The following is a 19,234-nucleotide window of genomic DNA, read 5'->3' as shown; positions in this document are numbered from 1 at the left end:
TCCTCCTTGAGTCCCTGCCATAACTTTCTTCAATGATGGGTTGTGACCTAGAAATCTAAGCCAAATAAACCCGTTCCTCCCTAAATTGCTTTCAGTCGTGGCGTTTACCACAGCAACAGAAAGCATAATAGAACAGACCTGAAAGAAATGATCCCATTCACACAAAACCAGCTATGTGCTGTGAAGAGTCAGAAGGGCGAGGAGATATTCTGGTCCCCTCAGAAACACCTGAGGTCTGTTTAGCCTGGAAACCAGAGGCGTGTGTTAATTGCCATTAAACACTTGTAGCATGGCCTTGGGACAAATGTACCGTTTCTTTGTTACTCTGGAGGTTAGAACTAGTTGGGAAAATATCGGCTAAGGGGAGAATGATGCCATCTGGAAACAGAGGTTTGAGAAGTTAGTCCTGACCAATGGTTATTCACCACACACAGTCTGACTTTCTCTAAGGAGCCTGATAAATGTTTGACTATTATCTCCATGGTGGTGGTGGTTTTGGTGATTGGGTGGGAGGGTATTGGTGGAGTGGGTCGGTTGGGGGTGGTGTGATGTATGTGGGTGTGGGGCGGGGTAGTGGTGGGGGAGGGTGGTTGTGTGGTGATGGTGGTGGAGGTGTTGGGGGGCACGGAGAAGGAATTCAAATTTTATAAAGATGATTGAATTTACAACTTCTGGGTTCCTCACAGTTTCGAGAATCAGATTCTAGGATTAAAAAACAAAAATATTGTTTTTCATGCATAGTTGCCATCTGGTGGAAAAACAAATAACTACAAGATTTAAGCCTGAAAAGCCATTCAACAAATATTGACTGAAAGGCACAACATACTAGGGAACTCTATTCAGTGAGTCTAGAGTTCATTTCTCTTGAACTTAATAGACTGTTTACCTTTCAGATCAAGGTAAATCAGCTTGTGTGCCTGTTTTTCTCACTATGTATAGGATACAGGATATAATATATAGGATAAGCAAATACATGTGCTTGTCATGGCAGTGATGATCAAACCCAGAACATGATTCCCTTTGATATATATTTATTGGGGAAGGAATATACAGAGCATATTGAGGACCAAACAAGTGTTTCCCTTTCTTAGAACAGAAAATACCTTCTTCAGGGCCATGAAGAGAGATCTGGGAAGAGGAGGTCAGGATAACTTGGTAAATGGAAAAAAATTAAGTCAAATAGTGCTAGCAGAGAAACCTCTGGCTGGCTTTGGTTATTCATAGTGACCCAATGCAAATATAATTTGTATTTTGCAAAAATAGATATTGTTTAATTTTTAGCGATACTCAATTCACCATTGTTACAGCATTCACAAATTGATGACATTTGAAAAAATAGTCTTTTAAGAAAAAACATTCTAAATTGAATTCTTCAAGGACGTTGCAAATTATAACACTCATGAGACAATGTTTTCTTTGGCATTATTGAGGAGAAGAGGCATCTCTTATAAGTGGGACTCTTGTACTTTCTCAACATCCTCCTGCCTGAAGACATGCTGGCAGTCTTCCCAGGAAGCATCTCATAGATAGCCACAATGATTTGGCAAGAAGATAATGTTTTTCTAGTCATTATGAAATCCTTTTGCATAAAAGAAGCAGTGTGCAGTTCAGATCAGCAGCACTGTGCATCTTAAGCACTTCTATAGAAAAGTGTATTTGAAGTCTTATTTGGACAGCTAGGCAGACTTGGCCTTTGAAGATATTGTTTCTTATAGTCATCACATTTAATTTTGTTATTGGTTCCCTGTAACTTTGTCAAGATTTCAATTATCTCTTTGGTATATGAGCCAGACAAATGAATAGGAAGAATGGCATTCCAAGAGGACCAGGTAAAATTAAATTTCCACCAAAATGTGGAGAAAAATAGCACACAAAGTATATGGAAAAGCTCTCTGGTGGTAGATTGAAAACACCCATGCTGAATTGATTATGTGGAATTTTCACATGAAGATCACTGATTGGTAATTCCACAGGTGTTAGTCAGTACCCAGTAGAGTATCTTTGGGTACACAATGGAGGTGTGTAAGAAAAATAAGTAAAACAGAATTATCATTGAATCCATAGGCTAAGTTTCCCACTCTTTTCACAGAGGAACTATGTCCTTAGTCTAGCCACTTCTTGGTTTACACCACTAAATCTAAAAGAGAAAATTATAATTCAGAAAACTGATGTGGGAGTCCCCTCTGTGTAATCTGATTACCATTAATGAAAGAAATTGCCTTCGCCTAATAGGGTAGTACTTAGGTAGGCGGAGAAGACTAAGCTGAATGCTGGGAGGAAGAAGGCCAAGTCAGAGAGATGCCATGGAGCCACTAGAGACAGACACTAGTAGGAACTTTAGCGGGTAAGCCACAGTCCCATGGCGATACACAGATTAATAGAAATGGGCTAATTTAATATGTAAGAGTTAGCCAATAAGAAGCTAGAACTAATGGGCCAGGCAGTGATTTAATTAATACAGTTTCTGTGTGATTATTTCATGGCTGGGCGGTCAGGTCCAACAAGCAGTCCCCTTCCACAACAGGAAACAAAGAGTAATCGTGCCAATTAGATGAAATCACATCAGAGATCTCTAGAGAGACAATACCTGTTCACCGGTGCATTTTTTAAAATATGCTTAGTTCCCATGCAAGCTACATCTGGGTACCTTTGACCTTTCTCAGACAGAATTTTGCAAATGATCTTCTGTTGCAGATGAGAGAATTATTTTCTGAAAACCCCAAGATTAGAGATCAGCCTTGACTGTAGCCATGGTTTGCCTGCCTATAATAGCTCTTGTTGTGAAAGGACATTGGATTAAAATGTGTGATATTTAATGAGACTTGACATATCAATGTCACATAGATTCTTAGCTGTGTGGCATGAAAAGCTGATTATAAAAACTACATGTGCTTCTTTCTATAAAACACTACAAACAATGGGAATTACTAGAGAATCTGAATCTCCTCCTCCCTTTGAACAATACTATAATGATATTTTGTTTGTGCTGTAACAAATAAAGTTTGCATGAGGATCGGAGTTGGAGCGAGCCACTAACTAGCCATAGAGGCCAGGCACTTCCTTCTGTGTACAGAACCACGAGAACTCTTCTCCATGAAGCTCTTGTATTCTGGAGCTTGTGCCTTTTGAGCATAGCTTTCCCTCTGCTTACTGTTACGGATTTTTGCCACCTTTGGTGTCTCCTGCAGCCTTCTGTATCTTAGGATGCCTGTAGCTAGATTTGTATCTGGTCTTCTTCATCACTGAAGCGTCGATCATCTTCAGGCCTTCATTACTTTTTTAACAAATCCTTCTTTGACTCCTAATAAGTGACAGTCTCTTTTTAGACTTTAGACTCATCAGCAACCAAAGTGGAATCCACCCCACTGGCAGCTACTTTTTACTTTGGGGAGACATATAGTCAATAGATGTCAAATAGTATTTTGTGCAAAAGAGACAAAGAGGATAAGAAGGTAAAGTATGATGAATGAGAGATAGAGGGAGGACAGGGATTGCTCTTTTATTCTTTTTTCTTTATTCTTCCCTCATCTATTACATCCCAACTACAGTTTCCCCTACCTCCTTTCCTCCCAGTCCCTCTTCTATGTCCCTCCTCTCTCCCACATCCACTCCTCTCTTTCCCTTCAGAAAATATCATGCCTGCCAGTGATATCAACCAAACATGGCATAATAAGTTATAGTAATACTAAGGCTTCTTATCATCATCTTAAGAGATGATGATAGCGAGACCCAAGTGAAGTAGGAGGATACACCTTGTGGATGGTATCTTCCTTTATAACAAGTCATTTCAAAAATACCAGCATAAAAACTAGGACTGACTATCTTGTCTTTTCTCAATTAAGGATCTTTGAGGCAGCCTAGCTGGGCGTTCTTAAGGTTTCTGAAAAGGATGATATCAAGTTGTCAGCTTTACTGCATGCACCTTGAGGATTAACAGGGACTGAAGAATTTGCTTCCCGGTTCACTGATGTGGTTCTGAACAGACTTCTGTTCATTAAGGATTGTTAGACTGGGGACCTCGGGTCCTTGTTTCGCAGCAACTTCCTTCCCGCAGGGCACATGTTAAGGACCAAGAGCAAGAAAGAGTGCCACAGCCTGTGACGGTCTCATCTCAGAAGTGGCCCAGTCTTGGTTTTGCTGGGTCTTCTGTGCTACTGAGTTGCCGTTCCTACTGCTTGAGTGTGACTTCCCAGCCTTGCTTCTCTTGGCTTCCCTCCATCTTCCTCTTCCATTCATCCTTTCTAAAAGCACAATCTAAGGTTGCCATCTTAACTTTATTGTGCCTTGTCTCCTTTGCTCCCTCTTGTAGCTGGCTCTTCATCTTCAGTTGGATAAATGTCCTCTGCCCAAGGTGACATGGGAACAGGAAACAGTAATCCGATCTGCTTTCATTTGATCTGTTAGTTCTAGAGGCCTCTGGTTCTTGTTGTTTTCTTTGGAAGCATCTCCTGCTTTTGTTGCTAGTGTGTGTGTGTATTTTGCTTTTTGTTTCCCTGATTCTCCTGACCACTACTGGACACAATTTTTGTTGGTTTCACTTAATTTAATTTAGAATCATTTAAATGTAGGTTTTTTAGGCTTTTGTTCTTCACTGTACTTTTATCATTTTACCATCACTGTGCTCTTTCTACTGACCACTATCCAAACTAAATTAGTTATCTCTTAACACTCACAACATCATCTCTTTGTTCAAAAAATGTGTAAGACCCCTGATTGCTCTTTGGGCTGATGAGGGAGGAGGTCCTGATTGGAGGGAAGGGGAGGGAAATGGGAGGCGGTGGCGGGGAAGAGACAGAAATCTTTAATAAATAAATTAATTAATTAATTAAAAATGTGTAAATATATACACTTACCCACCTTTATTATTAATTACAGTTACAAAGAGAACGAAAATCTTATTTTCAGAATTAGTTTCCATATCTTGCAGCTCATCAAAAAACTAAGCAGCTTTTTCAAATGACCCAAAAGAAAACTAAAAGCAATTGGGAAATTTTGGAGTCAAGAGTCCACACATGCCAGATAGTAGACAAGTGATGTAGATGGAGGTTTTTTCTTACCCAGCCCTGCACCCACTTTGAAAATAGCCATCAGAAGCTTTATATTAATTATAAAATGTTTGGAAGATGACTCAGACTTACTACTGGCTACCCCTTACATTTAAATTAACTCATTTCTATTAATCTAAGTATTGTACATGGCTTTGGTGTTTACCAGTCCCACTGGCATGTTGTTCCTTGGGTGGCTGGATGGCATCTGCCAAACTCCACACTGCTTCTCCTGTATCTTTGCTTGGATTTCCCATATGGCTCTATCCTGCCTTTCCATTAGACAAAGCAGCTTCATTTATCAGTGAATGAGAACAACACATATTCACAGTACACAGAAAGACATCCCCCAGAAAGTGAGTCACCTGATATTTGGGGTACATGTTTGTCACTGATTTACACATATACAGCTGTGGTGGGGTAATCAAATGGTGTAGTCCTAACTTAAGAGTATTTATTTAATCATTCTGAGTCAGTTCTTAGGAACAAATTTGCCCTTTGGGGAGCTGGAGACAGAGCTCAGAAGTCAAGAATGTGTACAGCACAGTCAAAAGGACCCCGCACCCATGTAGTAAGTCAGGTATTCCCTACATGCCTTTAACTCCAGTGCTCAGATGCAGTAGAGACTGGATGACTGAGGCTGTCCAGCTTCCAGGCCAGCTAATGAAGGTAAAGGCACAGGGTCATGGAGAGACCAGGCCTCAGAGGATGACTGGAATGACAGGTTACCAACCTAACTAAGAAAACAAACCAAACCACCAGTACAGAAAGACCTGGCTACAGAGGACCAGGTGAAGAGTGATAAAGATATGTGATATGCTCTTATCTCTAGATATACATAGATGCTCACAACTCACACATTAAATCTATGCATCCACACATGTGCACGCACACACACACACACACACACACACAACAATAACTATTAATTGACATTTTTTTGTCCCATCAGTAGCAGCATGTAATAATACATGTTAGTTGCATTAGTTTTTCAGTCTCTTCTGGAAAAATCTATGTCATAGAAGAAAAATAAACAATAGCAGTATCATATGGTAAGTCTTGGTGACAAAATAGTTGTTGGGTTCATAGGCATATCATTGACAAAATAGTTGTTTAATGAATCTGTTGTATCTCTTCAAAACATTATGGCTACCCATCGCCCCCTACGTATTTCATTAGTCTATCTCTCTGTAATTATTATTGTTTTTCTTTTTAGTTGTGTCACCTTTTATAAAGAAATATTATATTACTATATTCTTACCTATGTTTAGTAGAGATTCACAACGATCTTACCGATACTTCCCTCTCATCACATGCATTTCTTCTAGTTATGAGACATTAAGAACATGGGTAGCTGTTGAAATGAGAGAAAGGACCAAATGTCGTGAGCCCCACGTTGAGGGCCATCTATCGGGGTCAGGCATTGATAGGTTCGCTCATTCCAGGGTAGGGGCATGTGGATTAGAAATATTAGCCAGAAAAAAAAAAAACAGACACAAAAGAAAAAGACAGAAACACATAGAAGAGTTGGGAGGGCAACCTAGTGAATAATGAATTCACCCATGTTTATTTTCCATATGCTTTATATACCCCAATCCAAAACAAAAGGAGAAGACTTCTTTACCATGGTACAAACAATGAACAGACAAAGTAATTACACAGAACATTAAGTAACTATATTCTGAGTTAAGTAGTCTGTTATTTAGACAGGACTTGCAGCAACCACACCCTAGAACAAGCCGTCCTGTAGGTAGCCATACTCTGGTTCAAATCTCCTATCATAAACTTGAAAGAGCAAAAATAGGCCCTGAACTCTCTGACCTTTGGTCAAGGTGGAACAAATCCACATCCACAGAACCCAAGATATTCCCCCCCTTTTAATTTACTTATTAAAGGCTGTGCTTTTACTGCAGGACAGATGACTATGTCTAACTTAGGTTTTATCCTTCCACCTTCCAGACTTAAACCTGTTATCAATACATACATTCCATCATGCACATCCTGTCTTAGATTGCCTGGAGGGAAAAAGATCTTACCCTTCATTGACTACCAGCATCTGTGTATAAAGAGTTAAGGGAGAACATATAACTAGATGCCATGCCCTTTTGAGCCAACTTTACGTCAAGAGAGTTCAAAAATAACTAGATAATAATAGGCAAGTACATAATGCTTTACGATGTACATGCTACAATAGCCATAAAAATCTTTTAATAAAGGAGTAGAGAATGACCAAGTTGGGATGTCTTTTTTAAGTTGGTCTAGGATGTCATTAGCAGTTTTAGCTGCGTCAAAACCCAAATTTGTCTTATCAAACATAACAAATCTAAAGACTCACTGGCATCATGTCAAGTTTTCTTCAGATAAGATCTAACCTTTTGCTAATCAATACCTTCATAGTGAACTACAGTAGTTACAGACATTAACTTGTCAATACTTGTATGAAAATTAAGAATAAATACATAATTTATCAAATTATAATTCTCTTAACTTAATTCTGATCAAAAAAAAACAAGAAAAGATTTCTGTGATGGATGAGTTGTGAGTCTTTTTCCTCTCCTATAATCCGATTGCATTGCTGCTTCTAACTTCCAAAGATAAGTTTGAACTGCCCCTGTCTCTCAGTAGCAGCCAAACTTTTATGCCACTCCTCATCATTTGCTGAAGAGGGTTTCAGTCACATATCGCCTCCATAATAGTGTTCCATTGCTTTAACAAGTCTCTTTACTCCAGAGGGGAAATTCCTGAGCTCCCAGTTCTCAAGTCCTATTTCAATAACAGATTGGACACCACACTGGTGTTGTAATAGGAGCGGCGGGCTGCTTCCCGCCACCCGGCTAGCTTTACCCGAAATAATTACACGGAAACTGTATTCTTTTAAACACTGCTTGGCCCATTAGTTTCAGCCTCTTAACCCATTTCTAATAATCTATGTAGCACCACAAGGTGCGCTTACCAGGAAAGATTCAGCATGTCTGACCTGGTGGCTGGCTGCATCGCGTCTGCCCGAGAGAGAGCTGCATGGCATCTGTCTAAGGCGTCTTACCTCACTTCCTCTTCCTCCCAGCATTCTGTTCTGTTTACTCCACCCACCTATGTTCTAAGCTATCAGGGCCAAGCAGTTTCTTTATTTTTTTGACCAATGACCTTCCTCCATCACACTGGCAAAGTTAACTTCTTGTACCAAGATATTTTGTAAACAGTCAAACATTCAGCCAGCGTTTTTGGGCTGGCTTCAGAGTGAATAGGGCTCACTAAGGTCTGGAAATCTGTGTAGCAGGTTTGTCAGAAAGGTGGGAACCACTAACCATCACCACGGTCTCCTTTCCTTCTCAGACTTCAGCATGATGACATCAGCAGGTCAGGAACGAGGCTCAGCAATCTCTCAATCCAACTCCTCTGGGAAGGCCTCAGCAGCTACTCTGCCATCAGGGCTTCTGCTCCTTTGTTCTGGACACCACACCAAGTGCTCAGGAAGCCACCAAGCTTCATTCTCCTCCTGTGAAAAACCAAGCATGCCCTTGACCCCATATTAAAACAGGTTCAGGTCCTTTCCATAATTCAGTGCAAGGGTCTTTCCATTTTGCTTTAGTGAAGGTCACTCTGGTGCCATCAAACCAAAATCTGCCTGCAGCAGATTGCTCACAGGCATCCACATTCAAGAAATTTAGAACAAAAAGAACATGGCTGAGAGTATAATTCCCTCTTTCATTTGAAGTTGTTTTCAAGGAGCCGTGGGCACGCTCCACAATTCCTTGTCCTTGGGGATTATAAGGAATGCCTGGTTTATAACCACCATTCCAGTGGGAACAAGACTGATGAAATGATTTACCAATGTATCCAGATCCATTATACATCTTTATAATTTTAGAAATTCCCATATATGAAAAACCACACTAAGCAATATGTTATCACATGCTTAGTGGCATGCCCAGTTTGTGCAGTAGCCATTAAGAATCCTGAGTATGTATTGATTGTCTCATGCATATGTCTTAATTTGCCACATTGTGCAATATGAGTAGCATCTATTTGCCATAAATGATTAGGAAGCAGGACTTGAGAATTTACTCCCATATAAAATTCAGGTAAATATTGTGGGCATATATCACATTGCTTCACAATCTGAAGAGCAGTTTCTCTTGTTAATCCAAATTGTTTTCTTAAACTTTTATTTTGATGATGTAAAGATTGCTGGGCGAGTTGGAGTTGAGATAAAGAGTAAATTTATCAGCTAAAGCATTGCACTCAGCCAGTGGACCAGGAAGATTTGAATGTGCTCCAATATGATCCACAAAGCATGGCGATTTTCTTTGATGAATGGCATCTTGAATTTGCTGAAACAGTATTTTAACTTGACTATTGATAGTTCCAATGCAGGGTCCAGTTTCTGTTACCTGGAGGGCTTTAAATATGTAATGACTCTCAGTATATAAATTAAATGTATCATTTGCAACAAGATGGAATATCACAGCAACAGCTCGCAGCTCAACTATTTGAGCTGAGGCCTTACCTGTTTGCACTATGTATCCTTTACCCTCAACAACATATGCTGCTCTTTCATTAGAAGACCCATGTGTAAAAGTTAACATGGCATCCTATAAATGGTCTTTAATTATAATTTTCGGAAAAATAAAGGAATGCAGTTGTGCAAGTCATAGCACTCAATCAGCTGGAAATTAATTATCAATTTGGCCTAAAAAATAAGCAAATGCAATTACCCAAGAATTATTACCTTAAAATAACCAATCAGCCTGTTGTTTAGTATAAGGAAGATTGATCACATTAGGTTACCTCCCCAAATATCACCTAGATTTCATCTGACTTTTCTGAACTAAAAAGCTACTGCTACATAATAGGGATTTAATATCTTGACTGGTGAAACAGGAAGGGGCAGCCATAAAAGAGGACCATTTTGTCATTATACTGCTGTGGAAGTAAGTTTTGTAGGTAAAATATATGCTTGCCAAGATTGGTCATAATTAATATAATGTACCTGCTGATTCTGTATTTCATAGTCTCCTTTTACCAGTACTTGTCTAGTAGTGTCTGTAATATGTCTGCTGGATTACTCATCCCCTTAGAATCACATTGAGGGGCTTAAAGACAACTTTAAGTAGGATTGTAGCCATTGGATATCTCCTAATAACTATGAAAGCCATTCAAAGTTTGTAAGCTATCATCCAAGCTGCAAGAGTCTCACTGGGTGACTCATTTGCAGTTTTACAGATTCCTGGATGGGTGGACCTAGAGCTGTGCTCTCTGCGGTTCTGCCATTCTGCTGGGAACTCCAGGTCTGGGTGGGTCCCACTGGAGGCCAGCAGTGGCTGGCAAACTTAACTGCAGCCCAGGCTTGGCTGGCTGGACGCTTAGGCAGGTGGAACCACACTGTTTTCACTATTCCTGTTTTCCTTTCTTAAATCTTGTATCAGTCTCCATTTTCCAGATTTCTTTTTAATCAAAATATTAGAATTCCTACATCTTCTGCTAAAGGCTATTGACCCACCCACACAATCTCCTTGGCTCATGGGCCATGTAGCTTCTAGCCATTCCCCACCATCCAACCAGCTCCAGGTGCCAGACACAGGAGGCACAGCCCTCCAAAATTTCCTGTCTCCTGCATTTTCCTGCCTACACACAGCATGGTGCAGATTGGATTCAGCTGGGGCAGTGGGACCGGCAACCCCCAAGGGGCCAGGATGGCACAGTCACTCCCTCCCTCACCTGCTGAGCAGCAGTGGCAGCTACAGCAGCTGCTTGTAAGCTTAGGAGAATGTGCTGGATGCAAGAAATGTGGACAGTCCCACCCCATTATGGTGGCCACAGGTTTGGTCTGCCCGGAGGGACTGCAAGCTTTCTTTTCTCCAAGCTCTAAAGCAGACATGCAAGGCCTTAATGCTTTTCCTTGCCTAAGCCCAGGAGCAGACCAAAATCTGTGGTGCCACTAGTGTTGGGAGGGAGGGAGAAGTTTAAACTATTTGCAAACTCTTAAAATTGTCTGTACTTTTCACTGCTGCACCCCAGTTCTCCTGGCTTTAAAAAATATACCCCAAGTAAATGTACACACGACTGAATACTATTTCCTTATCCCATATGTACAATTATACCCAATTTTTACTCTTGATATCACTGCCTTTCCACATTTATTATTTATTTGAGTGCTCACCTTTTACTTCTACACCTGTGGTATGCACCACATTCTCTACCTGTACTGGTCACACATCTGGGCAACATCTGTCAGGGTCCCACATTGGGGCAACATCTATTGTTAGCCCTACATTGAGGGTCATCTATCAGGATCCGGCACTGATGGATTCATGTGTTCCAGGGTAGGAGCATGTGGATTAGAAATGTTATACAGAAAAAAAGGCACAAAAGAAAAGGAGACAGATATAAAATAGAGTCAGGAGGGCAATTCAGTGAGTACTGAATTTACCCATTTATTTTTCATATGCTTTTTATACTCCAATCAAAAACAGGGAGAAGGCAAGACTTCTTTACCATGATACAAACAAGGAACAAACAAAGTAATTACCACTTCAATACCTGAAACATCAAGTAACTGCATCCTGAGTTAAGTAGTCTATCGTTTAGCCAGGACATATAGTGACCACACCCCAGGCCCAGCATCCTGTAGATAGCCACACCCTGGGTCAAATCTCCTGTTATAACTTTGAAGGAGCAAGAATACGCCTGAACTCTCTCACCTTTAGTCAAGGTGAAAGGGATCCCCATCCATGCTCATTGACAGCCAAATACCTCTGACCTCTGTATCTTGAAGTAATTTGAGTTAACAGCTACATACGTTGTTTATTGACTTCAATTGTATTTCTATTGGAGACAAAACTATTGGTCTCCAAACCTTCTTTTACTTAGTAGTTACCTGGCTATTTCTTTTTTTTTAACCATTTGAATGAGAATGAGGTAGGTGGGGAGTCAAATGAGAGAATTATAAACAACGTAAATTTAGTTCTAATTTCCGAGTCTGGGAAGTTCAAAGTCAGAAGTTCTCAACCTGTGTGTCATAGCCTCTTTGGAGGTGGAATGACCCTTTCACAGGGGTCATCCAAGACCACCAGAAAACACAGATATTTATATTATAATTCATAACAGTAGCAAAACTACAGTTTTGAAGTAGCAATGAAAATAAATTTTCTGGTTGGGGGTCACCACAGCATGAGGAACTGTATGAAAGGGTCACAGCCTTAGGAAGGTGGAGAACAAACCACTGCTCTAAGTCAAAGTGCCAGAGGATGTTGTGTTCACTGAATGACACTTGCTTCTTAGGCCTTTGTTTTTTATCACTGTGTTCTCAGGCAGCAGAGGAATGAGACGGAACTATAGAGTCTCCTTTCCAGGCCCCTGGTAACAAACGCTGGGACTCCACTTTTGTGTGTGCATCCTTGACCTTCAGGATGTAGGTTATCTCAGCTTCCTCAGGACTACATACTGCCTCTCTCGAGTTTTCAACAGTTTCCAGAGATTTGCGACTCCTTTCATATGTTATCATGTATTGTGTTATACTTGTGTTATGCATTTTGAGCCATGGCAGAACATTTTGTGCCCAGGCTAGATTGCTGAACGCATAGATATTAGTGACCCTGCCCAATTACAGATGTGTTTGATTTTGTTTTTCAGGTTTTTCTAAAGAGTGACCGAGTGGCCAGAATGGTTCAGAGTGGAGGGTGTTCTGCTAATGACTTCAGAGAGGTGTTTAAGAAGAACATCGAGAAACGTGTACGCAGCTTGCCGGAAATAGATGGCCTGAGCAAAGAGACGGTGCTGAGCTCCTGGATAGCCAAGTATGATGCCATATACAGGGGAGAAGAAGACTTGTGTAAGCAGCCAAACAGGATGACCCTGAGTGCCGTGTCTGAGCTTATTTTGAGCAAGGAGCAGCTCTATGAAATGTTCCAGCAGATCCTGGGCATTAAGAAACTGGAACACCAGCTCCTTTATAACGCCTGCCAGGTAAGTGCTATGATGCCTGTCCTTGCCATGTCGGATGCATGGAAGGAGCATTTCTTCTATCACCTTATGAATAAGTGTTTTTCATTCTACAATCAATTCTCTTGAATAGCTGAGTGAGACTGAATTTTAATAAATCAAAGAGTGATATTTGAAAGAGGTTTTGGAAGAAGTTGGGTGGAGGGAGAATGTCAGTATCATTAACCAGTCAGGTTAATGTGCCATGTGCCCTATTTAAGGACATCACATTTGTGGCTACTAGGCATATTCAGGGTGGGACCTGAATAGAAAAATGACAGTCATATTCAGCCACAACAATGTCTTTAATGTATAATGAGCCAGTGTTCCTCAGTGCAAAATAATTTGTCATTAAAGTATGATGCTAGTTTTCAGAGTGTTATCAAAGTAATTGAAATTTCAAATTTTTTTTCTTAACCTCAGCCGGGAAGAAATGAATTGAGCATGATTGTTAAACTGGCTAATTTAAAGCAATGACAGCTAATAATATGTTTTCTCTTAAGTTGTTATTCAGGTCATGCATATGAAAATTGAATAAAATCTCATATGGTTTTCATTTTTAGACTGATTTGTCTAATAATATATTCCTTAGGTATTTGCATTTTTTGCTTTTTTGGGTGTATGTATTATTTAACTCAGCCCTAATATACAATTCAAATTACCAAAATTCTATCATTTTAAAATTCATTAAGAATTATACTTCTATATTGTACACATATTTATTTTAATCTTTTTGCAAGTTTGTTTCTCTTAATTTCTGTATTCTTTCATGTTCCTTACTCTTCATCACTAATTTGTGAATAATTTAGATTAATAAATTAAAAATTCATTAATAATTAGTATGTCACCTCAACCCTACAAACAGTTTGTGTGCTCACCGTCATTGTTTTCACCGTGCCATTAAGCCAGGTGGTGTTTGGATAGTGGAGGATGACAGCAAATCACGAGCTTATGTATTAACAAAAGTATACAGCTAAGACATTGCCTCCCATACTGTCCATAGTGGTCCTTTTGTAAAGTTCATGTTGATGAGCAACACTAAGTAATAAAATTGAGATTCAGTCATTCGGTAGCTATTTAGTGAGAATTTATCAAAAGACTCACAAAGTTAAAAAAAAAAAACAAGCTGAACCAACTGCTTCCCTGTTCCAGATGCAGTGGGGTGGTAGAACCTCCCAAATAGTTAGCTACACATTCCAATTTATATTGCCTTTAAAATGCCTTCCCACATATTATAGGTTTATGGTTATTAACGCAGAATCTTTTGTCTTCTTTTTAAAACTGTTCTTGCATATGAGGTTTGGACCTTGTAATTTCTCTCTCCTGTGACTTGCAGCACAACATACTTCCCATTCAAGTCAATGATATAATGGTGGGTTTATATTTGCATTCACTTCTATCAGAACTTGCCTCATGTAGGACCTGTTCTGTCTTCTTGTAGAATTACATTCTTTATCGTGATGTCCTTGTTGTTTCTCTAAAGCCTACTTTGTCTTACCCTAATGGAGCTAGCTGGAGCTTCCCTATGATTAGAGGTAGCATGGTGGATATTTTCCTTTGTGTTGACTTTTAACATGATTTTTATTTTTAAACATGTAATTGGGTCTTGGGGGTTTCTTTGTTTTGTTTACACCCACTCAGATAGTTTTGACTTTCAATGCCTGTGTTTAGACCACATAATCATAATTAAAGGGATTACTATAGTTGACTTAAATAGTACAATCGGCTACTTTTTTCTTGCTGCTTTCCTTTGTCCCTATATCATTTTGTCTTTAATACGTTCTATGCTTTCATTTTATATCTTCTTTTGATATAGCACACATTCCATTTTTAAGTATATTTTCTAGGTTTCATAAGTTATATATTGTAGATCATAAAATCGCCTAATTCCTTTTAAGTCCAGTTCAACTTCCCTACAATTCAGTGTTCTTCCTCCTTTCTTATGCTGTATTGGTATAATCCATCTTGACTTTGATATGCCATAGTCAATCAACATGTTATGACAATCATTTTAAACAGTTAACTTTTCTGATATGAAGATGGCATTATTCATTACTGTTAAAGTGCTTTTTTTTTTATTACCACTAGCACTCTCTGTTGAGTCTTAAACATTTTTCTTTGAGAGACTAGAGGCATATTAATAGTCGTAATTACATCTCCTTGTTTGACAGTTGTTTCTGGTTGAGATATTTGATTTGTTCTTTCTGAGTCTTTTATACATCTCTTTATATACATCTTGAATTATTCTAGAAAGTGACGTATATTGTATCAGATGATAGGATCTGAGCTAATAAGGTAGTTGTGTGAGAATTGTGCTAATCTGACCGGAGGCTGAGTGATGCCTGTTTCTTAGGGCCATCCATACAAGAAACTTCAAAATCCCAATATGCTTGTGTTTTTGTTTTGTTTTGTTTTTCTTTTCTATCGACTAATTGTATTGAATGATTTCATTTGTAATGTATTCAGTCTCTTTCTCCACACTCTTTCACTTCCCTCCATCTCTAGCAACCCTCGCAATCTCTACTAGTCAACAAAATATGAAAAGTAAAGAGAGTCAGAAGTCACAGAAAACACTGTGTTTTATTGGAAGGGAATACTCTGGAGAGAGAAATTGCAAATCGGGTTTTGAAGTACATAGACTTGACTGCTTTGCTTCTCTGGTCTTCAGGATGAACACCAATATCTGTCTCTGGTTTTTATTATTTGTGCTACATTTGGCGCCCAATGCTTGGGGTGTGAATCATGGAAAAGCTGTTTTCCTATTGCTTTTTAGCCACCAGCACAGGCCAGAGATGCACTTGGGGAGCCCAACAGAGCTGCATGTGGGGCTCCAGCCCACCTAGCTAGACTTTCTATTCTTTTGTTCACCAAGCCTCTGAGCAATTTTAGGATTTTCCTGTTTTAGCCTCTCTGAAACAGTCTTCAGCTGCCACCTAAACTCCAGAGGAGATAAGAAACTAGAGGGACATATTGTAAAGAACTCATCTAGAGTGTTCATCATAGCTCTACAGATCATTAGCTATGATTTAGCCCAGAATATTAAAAGTACTGTAACTAAGGACAAAGAATAAACAGTCAGCCGAAATTCTAATTTCAGGAGACTATCCAAAATGCAGTGACAGGGATAATACTGGCTATAAAAGATGGGCACTTATAGTCTAAATTACTAAATAATTTTATTTTGTATAACTTAAAATGGCAATAAGTTGGATCAGTAAGCTTATTTTCTTTAATCAGAAATTAAATGTTTATTAAAGATTTTTTAAAATATGACATAAGGTAAATACAGCATGCTCACATCAGTTAGTAACCATGCATGGAAATAGATAATATGCTCCATGAATTGTGTGAAATGAGCAGAATACAGTGACAGATAAGATCTAGGTATTTGCTAGCCTTAATTTTTCAAAGTGTGCCTTTGTAAATGCCACAGAGATGTAATACCTCACTGCATGGGTCCATCCTGCCGAGTCTGAGGAAGGCAGGATAACATATTATCATAAACAAATTTACCAAAATTTAAATTGCCAAAATTCTCTGGGGCAGAGAGACCCACATGCACAGACTGTAGAACAGGAGTTGGGGTTGTGGCTCACAATTTCATTCACATAACAAGGTAAGGGTCTTCCAGAGTGTAAAGACGTCAACAGAAGTACATAACCAGAGCCTGAAAAGTATATGCATAGTACCGTATATACTCATGGGAATGCTCAGCCTTCTGCCTCTATATTTAGGTTTTAAGAGGATTAAGTAACTCAATTTTTATCACTATCTAGATCCTGATCTTTTCTGCCTGAAGCAACCTTTATCAATGTTTTATAATCACATTCCATTAACTGAAATAAAATGACTCACCTAGATTTACTCAAAAGTCAAAGCAATGTTAATTAAGAACTTGATCTCTAAATATCCCTCACCCAGATTCCTTGTACTCTGAGAACTTGAAGGGCAGTTAAGAATATCGCAGAACTACCATAGTGATTTTAAAGTGGTAATCGGAAATATTTGTGAACTGTTAAAATTTAATGTTTATGATTCCATTTCTCTAGAAGCTTTCCAAGTATTGAACATTAAGGTTTGGAGATGAATTTGGAGTTTAGATTTAGGCTTACTTAAGTAATAAAGTAACTGCTTTTCTTCCTTGGCTCTTTCCCTATGGAAGGGATGCCCTCCAAAACCCAGAAACCATGAGGCATTAAATGTTCTGAACACTTCAATTCAAAGCCTGCAAAAGAACATGAACATAGAAGAAAAATGTTCCCAAAACTAGAACTGACTTTCACTGCCACCACCTTCCTTTTCACTTATTTGCATCCAGTAGCTTAGGCTAGAAAGTTATTGTGTTTTCAGAGAAAATAAATGCATGTTTTATGTGGAGTTACATTTGATAACCTTCAAAATAAAGCAATAAATGAGGAAATTATAATTACTTAGGGATACTTGTGTGTATATGTAATTTGAAATGTCAAAAATACTTAAAACATTCAAGTATGATTAAGACCTTGAGAATAAATAAATCTTATTATTTCCCATTTTTAAGATATTATAATTGATGATTGAAATATCTATAAGTACTTATAAATATGTTTAATTCTTTTCTACAGAATTTCCTGATACTGTAAATTAGATGAGTTTGATTTAAGTGAATTTGAAATACTAAAATTGATGATTGAAATAACTATAAATACTTATAAATATGTTTATTTCTTTTTCATGCAATTGCCTGGTACTATAAATTAGATGAGTTCAAGTTAAGTGAATTTGAGTCTCTGGTTAGTAATATTCAGTAAATTTCCTCTCTAAAAATTAGATTTTTTTAGCATTGTAAATAAATCAAATTATAGATTTTTATTAGTGTGCATCACTTCACTATACATTTTATTTCTTAATTTGGGCTTATGTATGGCCACACAAAAGGTTATTGCTGTTTGGCTTAGTGGTGTACTCTTATAACACCTACACCAGAGAACCTGAGATATGATCTTGAAATGGAGGTCAGCCTAGGCTGTATAACAAGACTCTGTGCTTGTCTTGTTCTGGTGGTTTGCTTTTTGTTTGCATGCTTGCTTTGTCTTTTTGGCTAAGTGTGGTGACTCACACCTACAATCCCAGATAAAGCAGGGTGGTTGCAAGCTACTAAGTGATAATTCTCTCACAAAAATGTAAAATAGAGACTATTCATTAATAAAACTCCTCCAAAATGTTGTGTTAACTGTGCTTTTCATTTTAAAATTTTCAGGCCCTCCGGCTTCTGCTTTTGTTTGTTTTGTTTTTCTAGATCAAGCCTGTTGGTGTTAGAAAATGTTTCCAACTTTTCCACTTTTAAAACTGAGAACACATTTACAGACCAATGAGAATTTCTCATAATAGTAGAACACATTTACAGACCAATGAGAATTTCTCATAATTGATGTAGTTTTGCTAATCTACTTGTTACTTTTCTCAACTGTTAATGAGCGTGCTGTTTCAAACATAGTTAGGAATGATGTCTTTATCCTTCATGGTTGATTGTTAATGAAAACATTCAAGTTCCCATTGTAGTTCTGTAGTATGACTTGAGGTATTGTATTTTCATACCTCCAATTGTGTTTTTTTGTGGTTGTATATGATTGTCTTTTCTAAGTGTGTGAAGTATGACATCAGAATTTTGATGGTTATTGTATTCACTCTCTATATAAATTTTAGTAGTATAACCTTTTTCATGATATTTTTTCTAGCAATCCAGAGCAAAAAAGATCTTTCCATCATCTAGTGATTTCTTACCCTAGGGGTCTTTCAGTTTTTTTTTTTAGGCTTAATACTAGGTACTTTTTTGAGCTATTAAAAAGATCATATTTTTAATAATGTCTTCTCTGAGAGTACATTTTTGGTATATATGAAGAGTACTGGGATTTTTTAAATATGTATTTTTATTTTATGTATATAAATTTATACATATATGCTGAGTACATGTATGTATACCACATGTATGCTGCTGCCATAGATACTAGAGGAAGGGATCGTATGTCCTGGAACTTGAATTATAGGTATTTGTAAGCCACCATATGTTTTCTTGGAACCAAACCCTGGTTCTCTTCAAGAGCAGTACGTGCTTTTAGCTGCTGAGCCACCTCTGCAGCCCGTAGGCTATTGTTATTTTTTAATGGAGAATTTGTATCTTGCAAAACCAAGATGATACATTTGTATGATACATGACCCAGAATTGGTTA

The 19,234-nt window shown here is 38.4% G+C and overlaps 1 protein-coding gene across 7 annotated transcripts in view; it reads left to right on the top strand.

The window, feature by feature from the left end:
• Cadps2 (calcium dependent secretion activator 2) overlaps positions 1 to 19,234 on the top strand; it is a 505,709-nt gene that overhangs the window by 185,311 nt on the left and 301,164 nt on the right. For all 7 annotated transcript variants that reach the window (XR_012908510.1, XR_012908509.1, XR_012908508.1 and 4 more), the window contains exon 3: positions 12,678 to 13,010. Coding sequence is in view for 4 of the 7 variants with exons in the window: in XM_075953365.1 (XP_075809480.1) it covers positions 12,678 to 13,010 (333 nt within the window). In the remaining 3 variants the exon portion in view is untranslated. The remainder of the gene's footprint in view (positions 1 to 12,677; positions 13,011 to 19,234) is intronic.

Source organism: Microtus pennsylvanicus, chromosome 19, assembly GCF_037038515.1.
Source record: "Microtus pennsylvanicus isolate mMicPen1 chromosome 19, mMicPen1.hap1, whole genome shotgun sequence".
Taxonomy (NCBI): domain Eukaryota; kingdom Metazoa; phylum Chordata; class Mammalia; order Rodentia; family Cricetidae; genus Microtus; species Microtus pennsylvanicus.
The sequence above is the reverse complement of the archived record's forward strand: the minus strand, read 5'-3'. Positions and strand labels throughout refer to the sequence as shown.